Source organism: Leucopleurus acutus, assembly GCF_964270905.1.
Source record: "Leucopleurus acutus genome assembly, chromosome: 17".
Classification (NCBI taxonomy): domain Eukaryota; kingdom Metazoa; phylum Chordata; class Mammalia; order Artiodactyla; family Delphinidae; genus Leucopleurus; species Leucopleurus acutus.
This window is the reverse complement of record NC_139159.1, coordinates 55,813,449-55,831,515: the sequence shown is the minus strand read 5'-3', so window position 1 is coordinate 55,831,515 and position 18,067 is coordinate 55,813,449. Positions and strand designations below refer to the sequence as shown.

General features: G+C 40.0%; 1 protein-coding gene across 1 annotated transcript in view; it reads right to left on the bottom strand.

Annotated features, from left to right (window-relative positions):
* Positions 1-745: 745 nt before the first annotated feature.
* Positions 746-18,067, bottom strand: part of PKHD1L1 (PKHD1 like 1) — a gene marked incomplete at both ends in the record, with an annotated part of 151,486 nt that continues 134,164 nt past the window's right edge. The window contains 6 exons of the mRNA XM_082858454.1: positions 746-1,035; positions 5,291-5,444; positions 5,783-5,929; positions 6,329-6,480; positions 12,938-13,282; positions 16,093-16,228. Of these exons, the coding sequence (XP_082714580.1) occupies positions 746-1,035; positions 5,291-5,444; positions 5,783-5,929; positions 6,329-6,480; positions 12,938-13,282; positions 16,093-16,228 (1,224 nt within the window). The remainder of the gene's footprint in view (positions 1,036-5,290; positions 5,445-5,782; positions 5,930-6,328; positions 6,481-12,937; positions 13,283-16,092; positions 16,229-18,067) is intronic.

Genomic DNA, 18,067 nt, shown 5'->3' with positions numbered 1-18,067 from the left:
TTTCATCCTGACCTTCTTTATTTTTAAATTTAAAATCTAGTCTTGGCTTCTACTACTGAAATACTTCAGTATGCTTCTAAATTATTACCCCGTCTCAAATTCACGGCAACTCGTGGCCACAGCGAATGGTTCAGGAACGGGTATGTGGCCCAAGCCAGGTCAATGACATAGCTTTGGGACTTTTGCTGGAAGTGCTGGGAAAGAGGTTTGCTCTTTCTGGATTAGCTGTTGGGCCAGTAGACTGTAAACATGAAGATGCTGGTGGTACCTGTACCATGAGGGTTGGGGCGCCTGATGAAGAGTCTGCCTGGGAGTGAATCTGCCACCAAGAAGAATGGAGCTGAGAGACGGAGAGACACAGGTTCTAGATGATGTCATTTGAGCCCTTGGTTCTCACTGTGGCAGAAATCAGACTACTTCTGGACTTCTCAATTAAGTGAGTTCACTTTATTGCTGAGCTTGGAGCTACCAATTGGAGCTGAGCTTCTGCCCTTTGCAACTGAAAGAGTCCGATGTAACCTGCATTTCTCATTCCCCGCACTCTTATACGCCATCCTACAGTGTGAGTAACATTTCCATAGGGTGGTCTTGTCTCTACCATTGAAGCTCTAACCTTCTCAATGGCTGAGATCGTGTCTTTCTGTCTGTGGTGCTATGCTGGCTCAGTCTTTATTTAGTAAACATTTTCTGGTACCTCAGTATGTGGAGACAAACATAGAAAAAGTGAACTGTGCTTACCGAGAATTCAGTTCAAAATCAAAACTGCAGTCGTAAATATTTCCAAGAGCAACACTCTTCCCACCAGACAGCTAACTACTGTAGTCACTATCTGGGCAGCTGTGCCCACAGTAGACACTTTGCTGTTGCTGCTGCTACTGCCGCTACTGCCACTGCCGCTGCCGCTACTGCCACCGCCGCTGCCGCTGCCGCTGCCGCTACTGCCGCTGCTAGAGACAGACTGCGTGGCTAGGCTGAAAGTCCTGGACTCCACCTGAACGACGTCATCCAGGATAAATTCAATCTTAAAATTTTTTCCTAGGGCAAAAAAAAAATCATCACATGTCTGACTTCCTTTTATTATTTGTTTGTTTTCGTACAATTCCCGTTGGGTTTTCATTGACTTACAAATACAGTGTAACCCTTAACGAAGTATTTTTGGAAACTGAGTCAAATAAATTAAAGTATAAACAAGCGTAGAGAGGGTCTCAGAGTCAGAAGAGTTCTATCTGCCCAACAACTATGGGCATGAAGACTCTGGGTAGATTTTCTTTCTGCAGCATCAGTACCTACTTCTTAGGGGTTCTTTCCTAGTGCCCAGAGGCTGTTTGAAATGAAGGACAGTAGGGAAGGGAGGTGAGGGTGCTGAACCTCTGTCTGATCCCCATACACTTGACTGAGGAGTGAAGAAGCTGCAGCCTCAGTTGGGGTAGGTGGGGATGGATACTGAACTTTTTATTTTGAAAAACTTCAAACGTAAGAGTTGAAAGCATGGTACCACAAACACCCATATGCCCTCGACTTAGACTCAACAATTTTTAACTGTTTTCCACATTTGCTTTAAGTCAGATGCTATTTTCGTGTTGCAAGATAGTGATCCCTTTCCTTTTATCCAAGGTAGACAAGCTTGAGGAAACACATGCTAGATATATTTAGAGTGTGAAACACGCATCTAAATATTTCTTAATCCATATGTTAAATCTTCCCATAGTTTTGAATACCAGTTAACCAATATATTTTTCCATGACGTAATTTCTTCTTGGACTACTGCTATCATTAATAGTGGTTACTGTAAAATAGATAGCTAGCGGGAAGCAGCCGCAGAGCACAGGGAGATCAGCTCCGTGCTTTGTGACCACCTAGAGGGGTGGGATACGGAGGGAGGGAATATATATATACATGTAGCTGATTCAGTTTGTTATACAGCAGAAACTAACACAACATTGTAAAGCAATTACACTCCAATAAAGATGTAAAAAAAATAAAATAAAAATAAAGTGAACTGCCAAACTAAAAAAAAAAAAAAGTAGTTACCATACAGAGCAGAAGGTGCAATACTTGGCATAATTCCAAAGTTTTCATTCTTCTGTTTTTTTTCTATTATCTTAAAAAAAAATAATTTCTGTTTTCATTTGTCTTTTCTTTTTCAGGAGAGAATGTATTGACCACATTGTGCTTTCTATAGGAATGCGTTCTATAACTTTCAAGGTGGGTAGCCCTTGTCCCGTAGAATATTCTGCCACTGTTACAATTCATGACAGTGGTGTTTTTAAGTCTTTCCTTTTTTTCAGTTTGAAAAAACTGAATTTTTGTGGCAGGTATATATTTTCTTAAGGATTTTGATGTGTGAAGAATTTAGATATTTTTGCTTTGTTCTTACGTTTTTTTCTCCTGCAGTATTGTGAGGAATGCCAAGGTAGGCTAGTGGAGAGGCCATTCCATGGAGGAGAAGTGAAGAACTCAGCCAAAATCCAAGATCAAAACCTCAGTGACACGACTCCAATCAAGCCATCCCAGCTGAAGGCCCAGACATCATCCAACAGAGGTGAACCATCCCAAATTCCTGACCCTCGTTATTGTGAGCAAATGAAATCGTTGTTGTTTTGAGCCATCAGATTTAGGGCTGGTTTGTTAAGTAGCATTAGAAACTGAAACAAGCGCTGTGTATCACATAGGTTGCTAAATAAACGTGTCCCCAATGTTATTATCCTTTAGTAATATTATTTGAATCCAGATTGCTCAAAAGATGCAGTCTCAGCTGTTTATTTTCTTCTTGCACTTTTTTCTTACCTAATTCTCACATTTTTATTTTCTGTGTGAGACCCATGCCTTCTCTACCCAGTGGCCCCTGCCTGGCTCTGTCTGGAGCTATAAGTAGAAGAGGGTGTGGTACCACACGGTCAGGCTCACCTAATCTGCAAGGGGATTTCCCACAGTGCAGTAATTAAGTGGGACACCTACTAGAAAGTGTTACAAGACGCTTTATTCATTTGCTTTATTGTTACTGCAGTTTTACAGTTAATCTAAAAACCGGCTAACTGATTTAAAAATAATAAAGAGATGACTATATTTGACCTTCCTTACTATACACAACCAGAGAACTGAAACCCTACACTTGATGGAAAAAAAGCAAGACAGAAAGCAAGAAATAAGGAAGGAAGGAAGGAAGGAAGGAAGGCAGGAAGGAAGGAAGGGAATTAGAAACAACGACTGTTCTCCATAGCAAATAAGATAGACACTCTAAGGGAAGCTTTGAACTCTTAAAGAAAATATACTGGATAAAAGGAGAGCACTATTTTGTTATCATAAAAACATCAAAACCTACATTACTGCTTCAGCACTCCAGTGACCCTCGTTACTTTGGAACATTGCCTTTGGAAGTGGTAGTTTGGAGACCTTGATCCTCAGGTTGGGTCTTTGTCACTGCGCACCTCTTGAGTCCACCTTCCTGGGGAGGTGGGTAACCTTCTCTCAGGCAGGGTTCTTGTCAAGTTCCTCACTTCCCATAAAAGGCTCCCAGTCCTACCGCCATTTAGGCTGACTGTTAACGAATTAGGCTCTGTCCTTAGTCACCAGGCTTACTGGACACTTCAGGTACTTGTCCCAGAGCACAATGTTGAACTCATTGCCACTGGATTCCCATCAAACTCTAGGTTGAGATATTGTGGCCCAGTAGGCAGATCAAACTTTTCTGGTGTAGGGCATCATCAAAGCACGAGGAAACAACAAATAAGAAAAAAATTCTTTTGGAATGATTTTGGCTTTTGATATTTAGTTCTTATGGAAAAAAACCCCCAGATTATTGTTAGATATTCTTTAACTTCTCTTACTCTTTACTTTGGCTTTTATTCTGACCTGTAGTGTGTGTGTGTGTTTGAAATAACAGTGGTTAGAAGAGTGAGGACCACCATAAAACTTTTGCAGGAGTTAGGGCCTATAAAGGTTGAGGTAAACAGATTAATGGAGGCCTGTCTCCAGTACAAGGAGTCTATTTCATTCTTCTCTTTTTTTTTCAGTTTGTAGCTGTTTAATGATGAGGTCAAATTTGTTAAATCTGGGGACTGTTTGAACTTCAGAGGAGGTTGATCCAGTGGCTCTGTGTTGTCCTTGATGACCTGCTTTTTCTGCCTTCCATGGGTAAGCATCATCATAAGGCTGTTTTCTCTCACGGTGTATTTCATTCTTTTCGATACTGAATAATCTATCATCAGTAGAGACCTGTTTTGTGGACATATTTTTGCCTTGGTAGAAAGGCTTTTACCAGTTGGAGTTATGCCATCAATCCACATGAAGATAATATAAGAAACCTCACTGTGGAAGTTATGACTGTATTTACTGTTGAAGATATCACGTATTTACGTGTTGGCGATATCATGAGTATACTTCATGAGAACTCATAGGAGACATCTGCTCTGACCTCAGAGCAAGTTGTGATTCTCCACAGCAACTGGTCTATCTGCAGAGGACTGTGAATCATGGTAATGCTCATGTTTTCTCCTTTGCATTGGCTTTCAGAAAGACTAGAACCCACCTTCCAGCCCAACTCTGAACTCCTGCATGGGCCATTAAAATTATATGACACTATATTATCCTTTCTTTTCTTGAATTTGAAAAATCTATATATTAAGTTTTCTTATTATAAATGTAATACACACATAGTGAGAAAATTTAGAAAAGTACACACGTGGATAAAGAAGAAAATACGAATCATGATATAATTTTGATGTACATCCTCAAGTTATCTGTTTATTTTATTTTATTTTTTTATCTTTGGCCGTGGTGGGTCTTTGTTGCTGCGCACGGGCTTTCTCTAGTTGCAGCGAGCAGGGGCTACTCTTCGTTGTGGTGTGTGGGCTTCTCATTGCGGTGGCTTCTCTTGTTGCAGAGCACGGGCTCTAGGCACGCGGGCTTCAGTAGTTGTGGCACACAGGCTCAGTAGTTGTGGCTCGCGGGCTCTAGAGCACAGGCTCAGTAGCTGTGGCACACGGGCTTAGCTGCTCCGCGGCATGTGGGATCTTCCCGGACCAGGGCTCAAACCCGTGTCCCCTGTATTGGCAGGCGGATTCTTAACCATTGCACCACCAGGGAAGCCCAAGTTACCTGTTTTAATTCTCTTAATTGCTTATTTTATTTTTCACTTTGTTTTGCATATTAAATGTATTTTTGTAAGCCAGACATTTTGATTTCTATAATTTATTGACCAGTGTAGTATAGACTGCTTTGCTCATTAAAAGCAAATTATAATTGTCCCAAAGTTGGGTATATATGTGAGGAACCAAAATAGTACACTCACCTGTTCTAAGAAGAGTAAGATCTGTGTAGTTGGCCCAACAGCTGCTAAATGGAATTGTTGTGTTTCCACTAAGACCACTGATTTGGTTATTACTGGAGTCCTTTAGTACGGCCTTCAAAGTCAGTGAAGTAATCCCAACTGATACACAATTACCCTAAAGAAAAAAATAGTAGAGAATTATAACAATTGTCCTGTTCCCATGCTTTTTTTAAGAAAGATATTTGGAACTTTATTTTTTTTAATGCCTCATTTCAAATTTTAAATCTATAGAAGCTCCTTTTCCTGCACAAAGAGTTTGGGCAGTGGAGCAAATTCACTGAAAAGAAACATTTTTAAAACAGTCAAAGGTGATAGTCATAGATATTAGTCCAAGTTTGAAAACGCAGTGCAATCCTTAGGTTGCCAGTCTACCAGGATTAGTGAAGTCGGTTCACCCTCCAGAATTTATAGCTTAATTCTTCCACTTAAATAAATCTTTGAGTTATAACTTACATCAGAATCTACTGCCTTTACGGAAGGTTGCTGAGAAAATGGCTGTCCCAGCTGTGTTGCCACCGGCTGAGTGATCACTGACAGCGAGGACAAAAAGGCCACATGATGAACAGGAAATGCAAACCTTTCAACCGGTTGGGCAGCCACCTGTAAATGGTCATGAGTGATGAAGTGGTTTTCATATGATAAACTACATTCAGTAGCAAACTCATCTTAGCCAGGCTAAATGTTATATCATTGTTTATTTAAAAGTATGTTTAATACATTAAGTCAATATTATTATAATATTTCCTCTAGAGCAAACTTATGAAGCATTGTTGTAAATAGTCAAAGCAAAGCACATTTTATACCAATACATAATTTTTAGAAGATATGCTCCTTTTTCAACTACTTTATCATTTTAGTAATACTGTAAAAAAAAAATCAACAATAAATTAGAAAGACATGCCCTCTAAATTATTGTATTGAAATAGAAAAATAGTTAAAATAAGAAATAAGCAACATTTTAAATAGCTAAAATGCATTTTTCTAGTCACATTTTCTTACCTTAATCCAGCCAGAATCACTTGGGCTGGGGATAGGACTGGTAATAGACATGGAAGAGATATTAAATCCAAGGATACTACTGGTTTTTCCTAAAATTACAGCTTGTCCAAGAGAAGCAGCAGTTTCTTGGAGTTCAGATAACTGCATCTGACCTATGAGGAAACAGTGTTATGACATGTGGATTATAAGCGTATGGAATAGTGGGAACATGTGAGAATATCTCACTTTCGTTTTTGTTTGTGCTGCTTTGCTCCATCCAAATTATAGAATTTTACAGCTCTCTAACTGTACATGAGCTAACATGCCTAAGTCATACTAAGGAGGTCAGGAAAATAAAAAACTCAGTAGAATATGTTTCTTAAGCTGGAATTAAAGAAAAAACAAAGGTAGATAAAATAAATTCAAGAAAAATGAGTGAGAGCATGCTGAGAAAACTACTTTCCTATGTCATCTTTTGTTTAGAAGTGAAGTACTATCATGTATGTCTATCATCGCATATCACTTTTTAAAAATAGAATGTTAATTGTGGAATGGAAGGATAATTAACATCATCAAATTTATAGTATGAATTAATCAGTTGCTAACGTTAGCATTAAATTACTAACAAAAAATTGTTATTTGCTCTGGACATTGACAATTTTCAAGGTAGGTAGTTTCTGTTCCCTTTTTCTAGCTTGGCAGTTCCTCTTAAACCTACTGCCCCCCTAACACTCCTTATGTTATGAAGGGACACCTCTACACGCTGTACTCCTTTTGTCAGAAGCCTGGAACTCTTGCTTGAACGCTTCTTCTACTTCACCTCTCTCACGCACCATTTAATCAGTTCTCAATTTCTAAATCTGCCTCCACTGCGCAAATCCTAGTTAACCCATCAGCAGCAGAGATACTAAAACAGCTTTTAAACTGGCTTTCTTGTATTCATTCTCTCCCTCTTGCACTCCGTTCCATACACTGTAGTCAGAGTGATCGTTTAAGAAACCGCAGCCAGGATGTTTTGGTGTACTGTTCCTACGATTCTAGCACCTTCTACATCCAGAGTCATGCCTTATGGACTTCAATCATTGAGTTTCTTCCATGAAGGCTAAGCCCTGAAGCTTAGTGTGCTCGGGAAGAAGGAGGCAACGCTCTTGGGCAGCAGGTTTCACGCGACACTTTGAAAATCACACCCTTGGGGAATTTCAGTCCCTGTCCCTTGAAAAGGTCTCTTTGGTTGATTCAGACTCTTTGGGGTAAATGGCAGTCTAGCGGGCTCCCCCCGCCACTCCCTCCACACACTCTCCTGCAAGATGGCTTCCCAGGTAGGAGGGCTCACGTAGCAGCAGTACAAAGGAGCGTCACGTCCATACACTACTACTGCCACCTCTCCTCACTGGTTTTCGGTGCAGGGTGGCCAGTCTGACCAGGCTGCACTAACAGGTTCTCTCTGACCATTTGATGTGTGAAGGCATCCATTTCTGCCGACTGCCTTCTAGAAACCAAACACCTTAACTTGAAGAGCTCTTATTCCTGACATGACTCTTTAACCAGAGGTCCCCTCAGTACTTAAGTAACTGCTTTCTAGGACATCTGGGAACTTCTGGATCTCCTGACACTATGTGAAGGCTATGGGGAGTTAGGAGTATTACTATGAATACATGCACATCTTTCTTGCCACTTCCCAATACTTTGCTGTGATGTCACCCCTTACCAGGTTGTAGGGCTTTCCTCAAGACCTCAAACCCTACCTCAGTCTAAGTCTGGGAAACAGGCCATTGATCTGTCCTTCCTCCTGCTCCTATTTCCATGTTCTTAGACTGTATTATGCCTATATCTGGACAAATCTAACAAGAAAAAACTGCTTTAAGGGAGTAGAGAGTGGGAGAAGTTGTGTGTGAAGCAGTTTAGATCACATATAGGAAATAAATCACAGTTTCTTTGGACATCTGAGTGGCTAGTGTGGTAAATACTGGACTCCAATACATGTAAGGGCTTACCAGGGATTTCTTTTTTTTTTTTTTACATCTTTATTGGAGTATAATTGCTTTACAATGGTGTGTTAGTTTCTGCTTTATAACAAAGTGAATCAGTTATACATATACATATGTTCCCATATCTCTTCCCTCTTGCGTCTCCCTCCCTCCCACCCTCCCTATCCCACCCCTCCAGAGGGTCACAAAGCACCGAGCCGATATCCCTGTGCTATGTGGCTACTTCCCACTAGCTATCTATTTTACCTTTGGTAGTGTATATATGTCCATGCCACTCTCTCACTTTGTCACAGCTTACCCTGCCCCCTCCCCATATCCTCATGTCCATGCTCTACTAGGTCTGTGTCTTTATTCCCGTCTTACCCCTAGGTTCTTCATGACCTTTTTTTTTTTTTCCTTAGATTCCATATATATGTGTTAGCATACGGTATTTGTTTTTCTCTTTCTGACTTAACTTCACTCTGTATGACAGATTCTAGGTCCATCCACCTCACTACAAATAACTCAATTTTGCTTCTTTTTATAACTGAGTAATATTCCATTGTATATATGTGCCACAACTTCTTTATCCATTCATCTGTTGATGGACACTTAGGTTGCTTCCATGTCCTGGCTATTGTAAATAGAGCTGCAATGAACATTTTGGTACATGACTCTTTGAATTATGGTTTTCTCAGGGTATATGCCCAGTAGTGGGATTGCTGGGTCGTATGGTAGTTCTATTTGTAGGTTTTTAAGGAACCTCCATACTGTTCTCCATAGTGGCTGTATCAATTTACATTCCCACCAACAGTGCAAGAGTGTTCCCTTTTCTCCACACCCTCTCCAGCATTTATTGTTTCTAGATTTTTTGATGATGGCCATTCTGACTGGTGAGATGATATCTCATTGTAGTTTTGATTTGCATTTCTCTAATGATCAATGATGTTGAGCATTCTTTCATGTGTTTGTTGGCAATCTGTATATCTTCTTTGGAGAAATGTCTATTTAGGTCTTCTGCCCATTTTTGGATTGGGTTGTTTGTTTTTTTGTTATTAAGCTGCATGAGCTGCTTGTAAATTTTGAAGATGAATCTTTTGTCAGTTCCTTCATTTGCAAATATTTTCTCTCATTCTGAGGGTTGTCTTTTGGTCTTGTTTATGGTTTCCTTTGCTGTGCAAAAGCTTTGACGTTGCATTAGGTCCCATTTGTTTACTTTTGTTTTTATTTCCATTTCTCTAGGAGGTGGGTCAAAAAGGATCTTGCTGTGATTTATGTCAGAGTGTTCTGCCTACATTTTCCTCTAAGAGTTTGATAGTGTCTGGCCTTACATTAAGGTCTTTAATCCATTTTGAGTTTATTTTTGTGTATGGTGTTAGGGAGTGTTCTAATTTCATACTTTTACATGTACCTGTCCAGTTTTCCCAGCACCACTTATTGAAAAGGCTGTCCTTTCTCCATTGTACATTCCTGCCTCCTTTATCAAAGATAAGGTGACCATATGTGTGTGGGTTTATCTCTGGGCTTTCTATCTTGTTCCATTGATCTATATTTCTGTTTTTGTGCCAGTACCATACTGTCTTGATTACTGTAGCTTTGTAGTATAGTCTGAAGTCAGGGAGTCTGACTCCTCCAGCTCCATTTTTCGTTCTCAAGATTGCTTTGGGGGCTTCCCTGGTGGCGCAGTGGTTGAGAGTCCACCTGCCGATGCAGGGGACACGGGTTCGTGGCCCGGTCCAGGAAGATCCCACATGCCGCGGAGCGGCTGGGCCCGTGAGCTATGGCCACTGAGCCTACGCGTCCGGAGACTGTGCTCCTCAACGGGAGAGGCCACAACAGTGAGAGGCCCGCGTACCGCAAAAAAAAAAAAAGAGATTGCTTTGGCTATTTAGGGTCTTTTGTGTTTCCATACAAATTGTGAAATTTTTTGTTCTAGTTCTGTGAAAAATGCCAGTGGTAGTTTGATAGGGATTGCATTGAATCTGTAGATTGCTTTGGGTAGTAGAGTCATTTTCACAATGTTGATTCTTCCAATCCAAGAACATGGTATATCTCTCCATCTATTTATATCATCTTTAATTTCTTTCATCAGAGTCTTATAATTTTCTGCATACAGTTCTTTTGTCTCCTTAGGTAGGTTTATTCCTAGATATTTTATTCTTTTTGTTGCAATTGTAAATGGGAGTGTTTTCTTAATTTCACTTTCAGATTTTTCATCACTAGTGTATAAGAATGCCAGAGATTTCTGTGCATTAATTTTGTATCCTTCTACTTTACCAAATTCATTGATTAGCGCTAGTATTTTTCTGGTAGCATCTTTAGGATTCTCTATGTATAGTATCATGTCATCTGCAAACAGTGACAGCTTTACTTCTTCTTTTCCGATTTGTATTCTTTTTATTTCTTTTTCTTCTCTGATTGCTGTGGCTAAAACTTCCAAAACTATGTTGAGTAAGAGTTTACCAGGGATTTTTAAGAGTCAGTGAGCAATCTATATATATGGCATGGACCTGCTACAACTCCTAGACTAAATTAACAGACTATGTTGAGCCCAAAGCCCTGATTCTGTAGCTACAAGGAAATACAAGTTTGATGAAGGAAAGTAACCTGTGACTGGGCAGAGAACATCACTGTAAGATCTGGTTGCAGCACAAGCCTATGCTTCCTGTTTCCTTCAACAAAGAGAGTTGATGAGCACCTCATTCCATTCACGCAAGACTTTTCACAGGCTTATCGCCACAAGGGAAGAACCTGCTGCCTGCCTAACTGGTAGACTTCCAGAACAGCAATGTGGCAGATGCATGGGGTTAAAGCTCAGAAGCAAACCTCCTGGAGAAATGAGTGATGACCCCCAGTGGCAGAAGATGAGAACTTCACCCAGTATGTAAGTTTACACATAAGAGAGCCTGGGAGTTTAATGAAGAAGATGCTAGACAGGAATAGGGTAGATCAGGATTTTCTGAGTCTGAAATTTATACAGCGTGGAGGCTCTCTTTATGAACAAGTCTTATTTGTGCAACTTTTATAGTAATAGTCAATTATTTGACCACACTATTAAGTGGACCCTTCTCCCAGGGCCTTGAAAGTTAAAGCCCCTCCCAGGACTTGTACAAGTAAAGGGTCTTTTATCTTAAGCTTCATTAGCTGGATGGTAATATTCCTCTGACAGAGACCCAGATCTCGTCTTCTTGGAGAGGGGTATGCCTAGGTGAGAGTATTTGTGCTTGACCACTAGAGACAATGGTACAGTTGGGAATTAGCAGCTGGGGATGCGATTCCATGTCAAGAGGCCAGAAAAGTTCAGTTGCACCACAAGAGAGGCTGATACAGAGCAGAGAAGACCACCTATGTTGTCGCAAAGACTATGAAGACAAGAGGACAACAAGAGGGCCTGAGGTCAGGAAAGCCCCTTGGTATTCAGATACCAACTTGAACAGATGAAGAGGAAGAAAATCTGAAGAGTTGAACATTTACCCAAATGCCCAACCAAACTGAGTCACCTTAAGGAAATCATAATTTAAGCCAACAAAATTTCCTCTGATGGGATAGCTGAGCTTATTTTTATCTCTGATACCTAGAAAATAGGGTATGAGGGACTTCCCAGGTGGCGCAGTGGTTAAGAATCTGCCTGCCAATGCAGCGGACACAGGTTCGATTCCTGATCCGGGAAGATCCCACATGCCGTGGAGGAACTAAGCCTGTGCACCACAAATACTGAGCCTGTGCTCTAGAGCCTGTGAGCCACAACTACTGAGCCCACATGCCACAACTACTGAAGCCCATGCACCTAGAGCCTGTGCTCTGCAACAAGAAAAGCCACCTCAATGAGAAGCCCGCACACTGCAACGAAGAGTAGCCCCTGCTCGTCACAACTAGAGAAAGCCTGCGCGCAGCAACCAAGACCCAATGCAGCCAAAAATAAATAAATAAATAAATATTTTAAAAAAGGAAATAGGGTATGAGGAGTGAGGGACAGAGAAAGGGGTGATGGCTGGTAAGGCTGATTAGGTCAATCATAGAAATTAAAGACAACATATTCTGGTACATTTGCACTTGTTAGTATAAATATGTGACTTTACTCTGGAAATGTAACCCACCACTCGACCTCTCAGAATCGTCTATTATGTCCCTTAGGAAAACATCCACTGTCCTTCTCTTCGCTTACAAAGGGAGAACTTCTTGTGGTTTCCCACAACCTAGCATCTGCCTCCTTCTCAGCCTTGTCTCTGGCAGCTTGTCCTTCCTGATGCCTTTGCTGCAGACATATTGGGTCCATTCCAGTTCTTCAAATGTACCAAACTCACCGACTACTTCCTCAGCCTCCAGCCTCTCACCTCCCACTTTTCACTGACCAGCTCTTTTCACCCTTAATCTCTCAGCTATAAGGTCACTTCCTTAGGTCACCTCTAGGATCTTTTATGTTAGGTCAAATCCTTCTGTTGAAGCAATTAACTGCTACAATAACAAAACAGAGGTTGAAGTTCCTTCATAATTAAAAATAGTTTGGGAGTAGAGCAGGGAGAAGGGTCTCTAGGCCCTTATAGGGTTCAGGATGTGGGGTTGGTGGGATTTCCTGAGGCCCGGTTTACCAAGCCTTGATAGGGTTATTTATGGATGTGGTTTTGAATTACATTACTCTGTCTCAAATGTCTACTTTTCATACCTGTAGTGTCACTGGTTATGAACTGAGGGGGAGAATCTCCAATCTCCAGTTCAATTGTGAGTTCCGTGGATCTCTTCCTTCGCAGACTCTCCCCTCGTATTACTTTGCTGACACGGATTTTGTCACTTGATATCTTTAGGAACAAGGCAAGATTTCTAACCAGATTATGAGAACTGTAAAAGTCATCTTCTGTTACAGCAGGTAATTGGAAAGAGACATATATGACTGAGGTGGTGTGGATTTCAACAGGTATAGTTCCTTTAACCAAAAGGTAAAGCATCTGGTACGTTCTGTCAAAGTAGTTTTCACCAAGGACAGTGGAATTCAGGTTAGGAAGGAATTGCTCTAGGAACGAAAAAAGCCAAAATAGCCCAGTTAAATTTATTTACATTATCATAATTACCATGCAGTATTTAGTATTTGTTTAAATCTAGGAAATTTCGAAAAAGTTCAACATTATCATTCTTTCATAGGAAAATGTGCATATTAAAAACAAAAACACTTATAGAACTGACATGCAAAATTAAAGTCAATTTTAAAAATAATACCATTAATAATTATACATGAAATTTATTTTAAAAAACAATTAGCTATAGACACGTACAAATGAGAAATAAAATCTAATTATGAACCAGGAGCCTATGTTGTAACACTATTTACATTTTCAGAATTTTAAAGCCTTGACCAAAGGCATCTGGTAATTTAAAAATGTAAGTTTAACAGCCATCTAGTTTATGCAGTGCTATCTCTTAAGGAAAAATGATGATTCGGTGCTTCTGTTTTTACTAAGGACAAAAGTATGTAATACAAATGAAGTATATACTGAAACATCTCAGAAGGCTTTTACATCAATAAAAGAAGTTTACATTTCAGCCTGAAAACGGTCAACACAAAAGAAATTCTACTAGGGCACTGAATTTTGTAAAAGTGATTGAGATTATATATACATATATATGTATGTAATGAATAAATATTACTGATTTCAGGGCAGAGTATAAACAACGTCCAAGAAGTAATAAATCCACAAACACATATTGAGCCCAAAGTCTGACGGTACAGTAATACTGGAATGTGACATGTAGCTTCTTACCACATTTCATGGTGAGGCTTACTAAGAAAAAGAAATTAGAATCTTAGAAAAAAGAGGGAATTTCTTATTAATGTAATAGATATTCATAGCAATGGCATTAAGAAGCCATTTCATTATTACTACATTTTAAAAAATATCTTCTAGTATAAGTTCTAGATGCAATTTGGCTTAAACATTCTGTGAATCTGAAAAATGTGTTTTTGTATTATAACTTGAAGCTGCTCTCAAGCTACTGTTACAGGTGCGTACACCACTTATCCAAGCTAACTTTCTCATGTCTTCACAGTAATGGAAGGAATCAGAGATATAGATAATAATACACATTTTGGGTAATCTAAAAAGATATGTATAGATTCATAATACAGGGATATTATTTTCCATTCCAAGTATCAAAGAAAAATGTTTATCTAAAAGCAATGCTATTTCAGAAAAAAATAATTCTAAAAGGGCAGTGGTGGTATTGTTTTGCAGACTTGTGTAACCAGTTCCTTGTATTAAATTCTGCCTGTTGAGATAATTTTTATTTTCTTGACTTGAACGATAGAGTACTTTGTACCAAAAGCACCGTTTTAAAAAAAAGAGTTAAAATTTATGAAAATTAAGCTGTAAATACGTGCAATCATTTGTACGTAAAAATAACACACTCTCTTAGCTTCTAAAGAGGCAATGTAGCATAATAGCTAAGTGCGTGGGTTCTAGAGCTAGACTCTCTGTGATCGGTACCTTGCTCTGCCCCTACCAACTTTGATACTGCTCTGGACTGAACTGTGCCCCCCCAAAATTCATGTGCTGTAGCCATAACCCCCAATGTCACAGTATTTGGAGATGGGGGCCTTGGCGAAATAATTAGGTTTAGATGAAGTCATGAGGGTGGGGAGGGGACTTCATGATGAATTAATGCCCTTATAAGAAGAGACACCAGAGCACTCTCTCTCTCTCTCTCTCCCTCACTTTCTATCTCTGCCACCTGAGAACACAGTGAGAAGGCAGCCACCTGCAAGTCAGGAGGGGTGCTCTCACTGGAACCAGACCATACTGGTACCCTGATCTCGTACTAGCAGCCTCCAGAACCATGAGAAAAGAAATTTGTTTTTAAGCCATCTAGTTTACGGCATTTTGTTATGGCGGCCCAAGCTAAGACAGAAAGCTTGGCAAACTACTTCACCCCCTTGTGTCTCAGTTTACTCATCTGCGCCTACCTCAAAGTGTTATTAGGATATAGTAACCGTTAGTTATTATATACAAAGCACTTAGAACAGTGCCTGACACATAGTAATGTCTCTGGAAAGATCAGATGTTCATATTATTAGTAGAAGTAGGACTTGCTTCACAGATGGTAATGAATATGGGTATCCATTCATACTCTCCTATCAAGCTTATACTATGATCTACAGCACACATTTATGTAATCGTTAGCCAAGATTATGGGGCACAGCTAAAAAATGATGATAAGTAGCACATGTGGAAAGGAATGGATTGGCCTTATTAGTACCTGTTTAATAAAAAAATTCAATGAATAGAGATAAATCCTGGTCTCACAACACTGGTAAATGGGTAAGTTAGCTTCTTCCATATATTTCCTTTAAATCCAGAGTTTACGTCATAATATTTACCTCATGGTGCTCAACTAATGTTATGCTAGCTTTCTTGGCAATACTTCTGGTGACTGCCAATGAACTTAGGTTCTGACCTCTATGAAACAGAAGTAAAGCAGAGATAGGGTGAAAATTTTAAGCAAAAAAATCTCTTCTGTACGCAGGAATAAGTGAACTAAATGTGTAGAATGTAAATGTTCTCAGGAGGCAAAGGAATATCCGTCACACGCACAAACTTTTATCTGCATGTGTGCAGATAGGTAAGAATTCCATCTGGAGTGATCTTTCAGGACACACATGTTATAAATGAACACATTTTAGTGTTTGGTGGACCACGGGTAAAAATTTATTTTCTCTTGTATTTGTCAAGGGCTAAGGAACTAAAAATATTATAATGAAACATCATAAAGAATGTTATGCATAATTAAGTATACATATACAATGTATGCTGTATTTTTCTGAGGAAATACCTGTATACACATGTCGATTAAGTTCACAGTGTTTCTTTTGGGAGTTCCACACTGTATTCTGGGGGCAGACCAATGAATTGTTCACATAGACATCCAAACGTTGACGTGTGGGGAAAAAAATTCCCACCAGAACAGCCTGTTAAAAATAAACAACATTTTTGCATCTTAAGAGAACAATGAAACAGAATATTTAGAATTTAGCACTTAAAAAATATCCTTTATACATGCCTTCTGGAGAATATTAAAACTAACTTTTATGGATTCAGGATACATATTGAGTTAAAAATTTTAAACAGATTTACATTCAACCATCCATAGAAAAGAATGTAATGTAAGAAAAAAATATTAGAGGACAATCTCTAAATTAAAGAGAGGGTTCCTTTAAAAGATAATGTTCAATACAGGCTTTCAACTCTAGGGGCAGGGGAAACAGGAGAGTTAGCAGTGCTCTGTACAATGCAACCACACACAATTAGGCACTTAATGTTGAAAAAAATGCTTATCTCTGATTTTGGTAATAAGACTAAAAAAAAGTCAGTCAAAAAACTATCCTCATTAAATTTTGGTCATTTTTCATGTTCACTCCCCACATTTCATGCTATCAGGTATAATCATAAAGTGAGGAGACTTAGCTTTTGCAAAGGTGGGGAGGAATTTATAAGGAATCTAATAAGCTACAGGTAGTTTTGGAATCTTCTTTTGAGATTGTTTGCAGAGGCTCAGAATATTAACAGTCACGTTACTTCAGAGTTACCATTTTTATTTTTAAAATTAAAAATATTCTCTTTCATTCACTATTTTAGGAACTCTCAAAAGTCTCTGCCCTATTTGAGCTTACATTCTAGAATAAGGAGAGACAATAAATAAAAGAAAAAATAAAAATTAAAGTATGAAGCATGTTAGAAGGTGGTAAGTGCTATGGAAAAAAAGAAAAGGTAGATCAGAGTCTGAGTAATTGGGTGAGCCAGGCAGGGAGGGGTGGTCAGGGTAGGCCTACTGAGGAGAATGGGAGTTGACGAGGTGGGGGAGTCAGCCACCCAGAGTAGAATATTCCAGGCAGACTCACCATTGGAAGCGTAGGCCCCGGTGATAGCATGTCTGGTATATTGAGGAACAGCAAGGAGCCCAGTATGGCTGCAGGAGTAGAAGAAGTCAGAGAGCTAAGGGTTGGGGGAGAGTCTCAGGGTGCCTTGTAGGCCATTGTGAGGACTCTGGCTCTTGTGCAAAGGCCAACAGGGAAATTATTGCAGGGTTTGGGGCACAGGAATGGCCTGCTCTGACTTATGTCTTGAAGGTATCTCGGTGGCTAATGAGGTGAGAATAGACAGCAGAGGGAACAAAGGCAGAGCAGGAGGAGGAGTTGGGAAGCAACTGCCTTAATCCAGGGAAGAGATAATGTTGGCTCAAACCGGATGGTAGTGTTGGACGTGAGAAGTGGTGATTCTGGTTATTTTGAAGGAAGACTCAACAGGATTGGCAGATGGACTAGATGAGGAATGTGAGAGAAAGAGAGGAATCAAGAGTGATTCCAGGGCTTCCCTGGTGGCGCAGTGGTCGAGAGTCCGCCTGCTGATGCAGGGGACACGGGTTCGTGCCCCGGTCCGGGAAGATCCCACATGGCGCGGAGCAGCTGGGCCCGTGAGCCATGGCCGCTGAGCCTGCGCGTCCGGAGCCTGTGCTCCGCAACGGGAGAGGCCACAGCAGTGGGAGGCCTGCGTACCACACACACACAAAAAAAGACTGATTCCAAGGTTTTATCTTGAGCAGCTGAAAGGATGGAACTGCTATCGCCGTTCTCAGGTGTCTCCTTTCATTACTCCTCTCTCTGCTTCCTTTTATCAGTGTCCTTTCTTCACGTTCTACTCTGGGACTTTCAAATCTCATACTCTTAGAAAAGAAAATCTATATTATGAGACTTCTGCTTGACCTCATACTCTTTTTCCACTGACATAGCGTATATAAAGTTAATCATCCC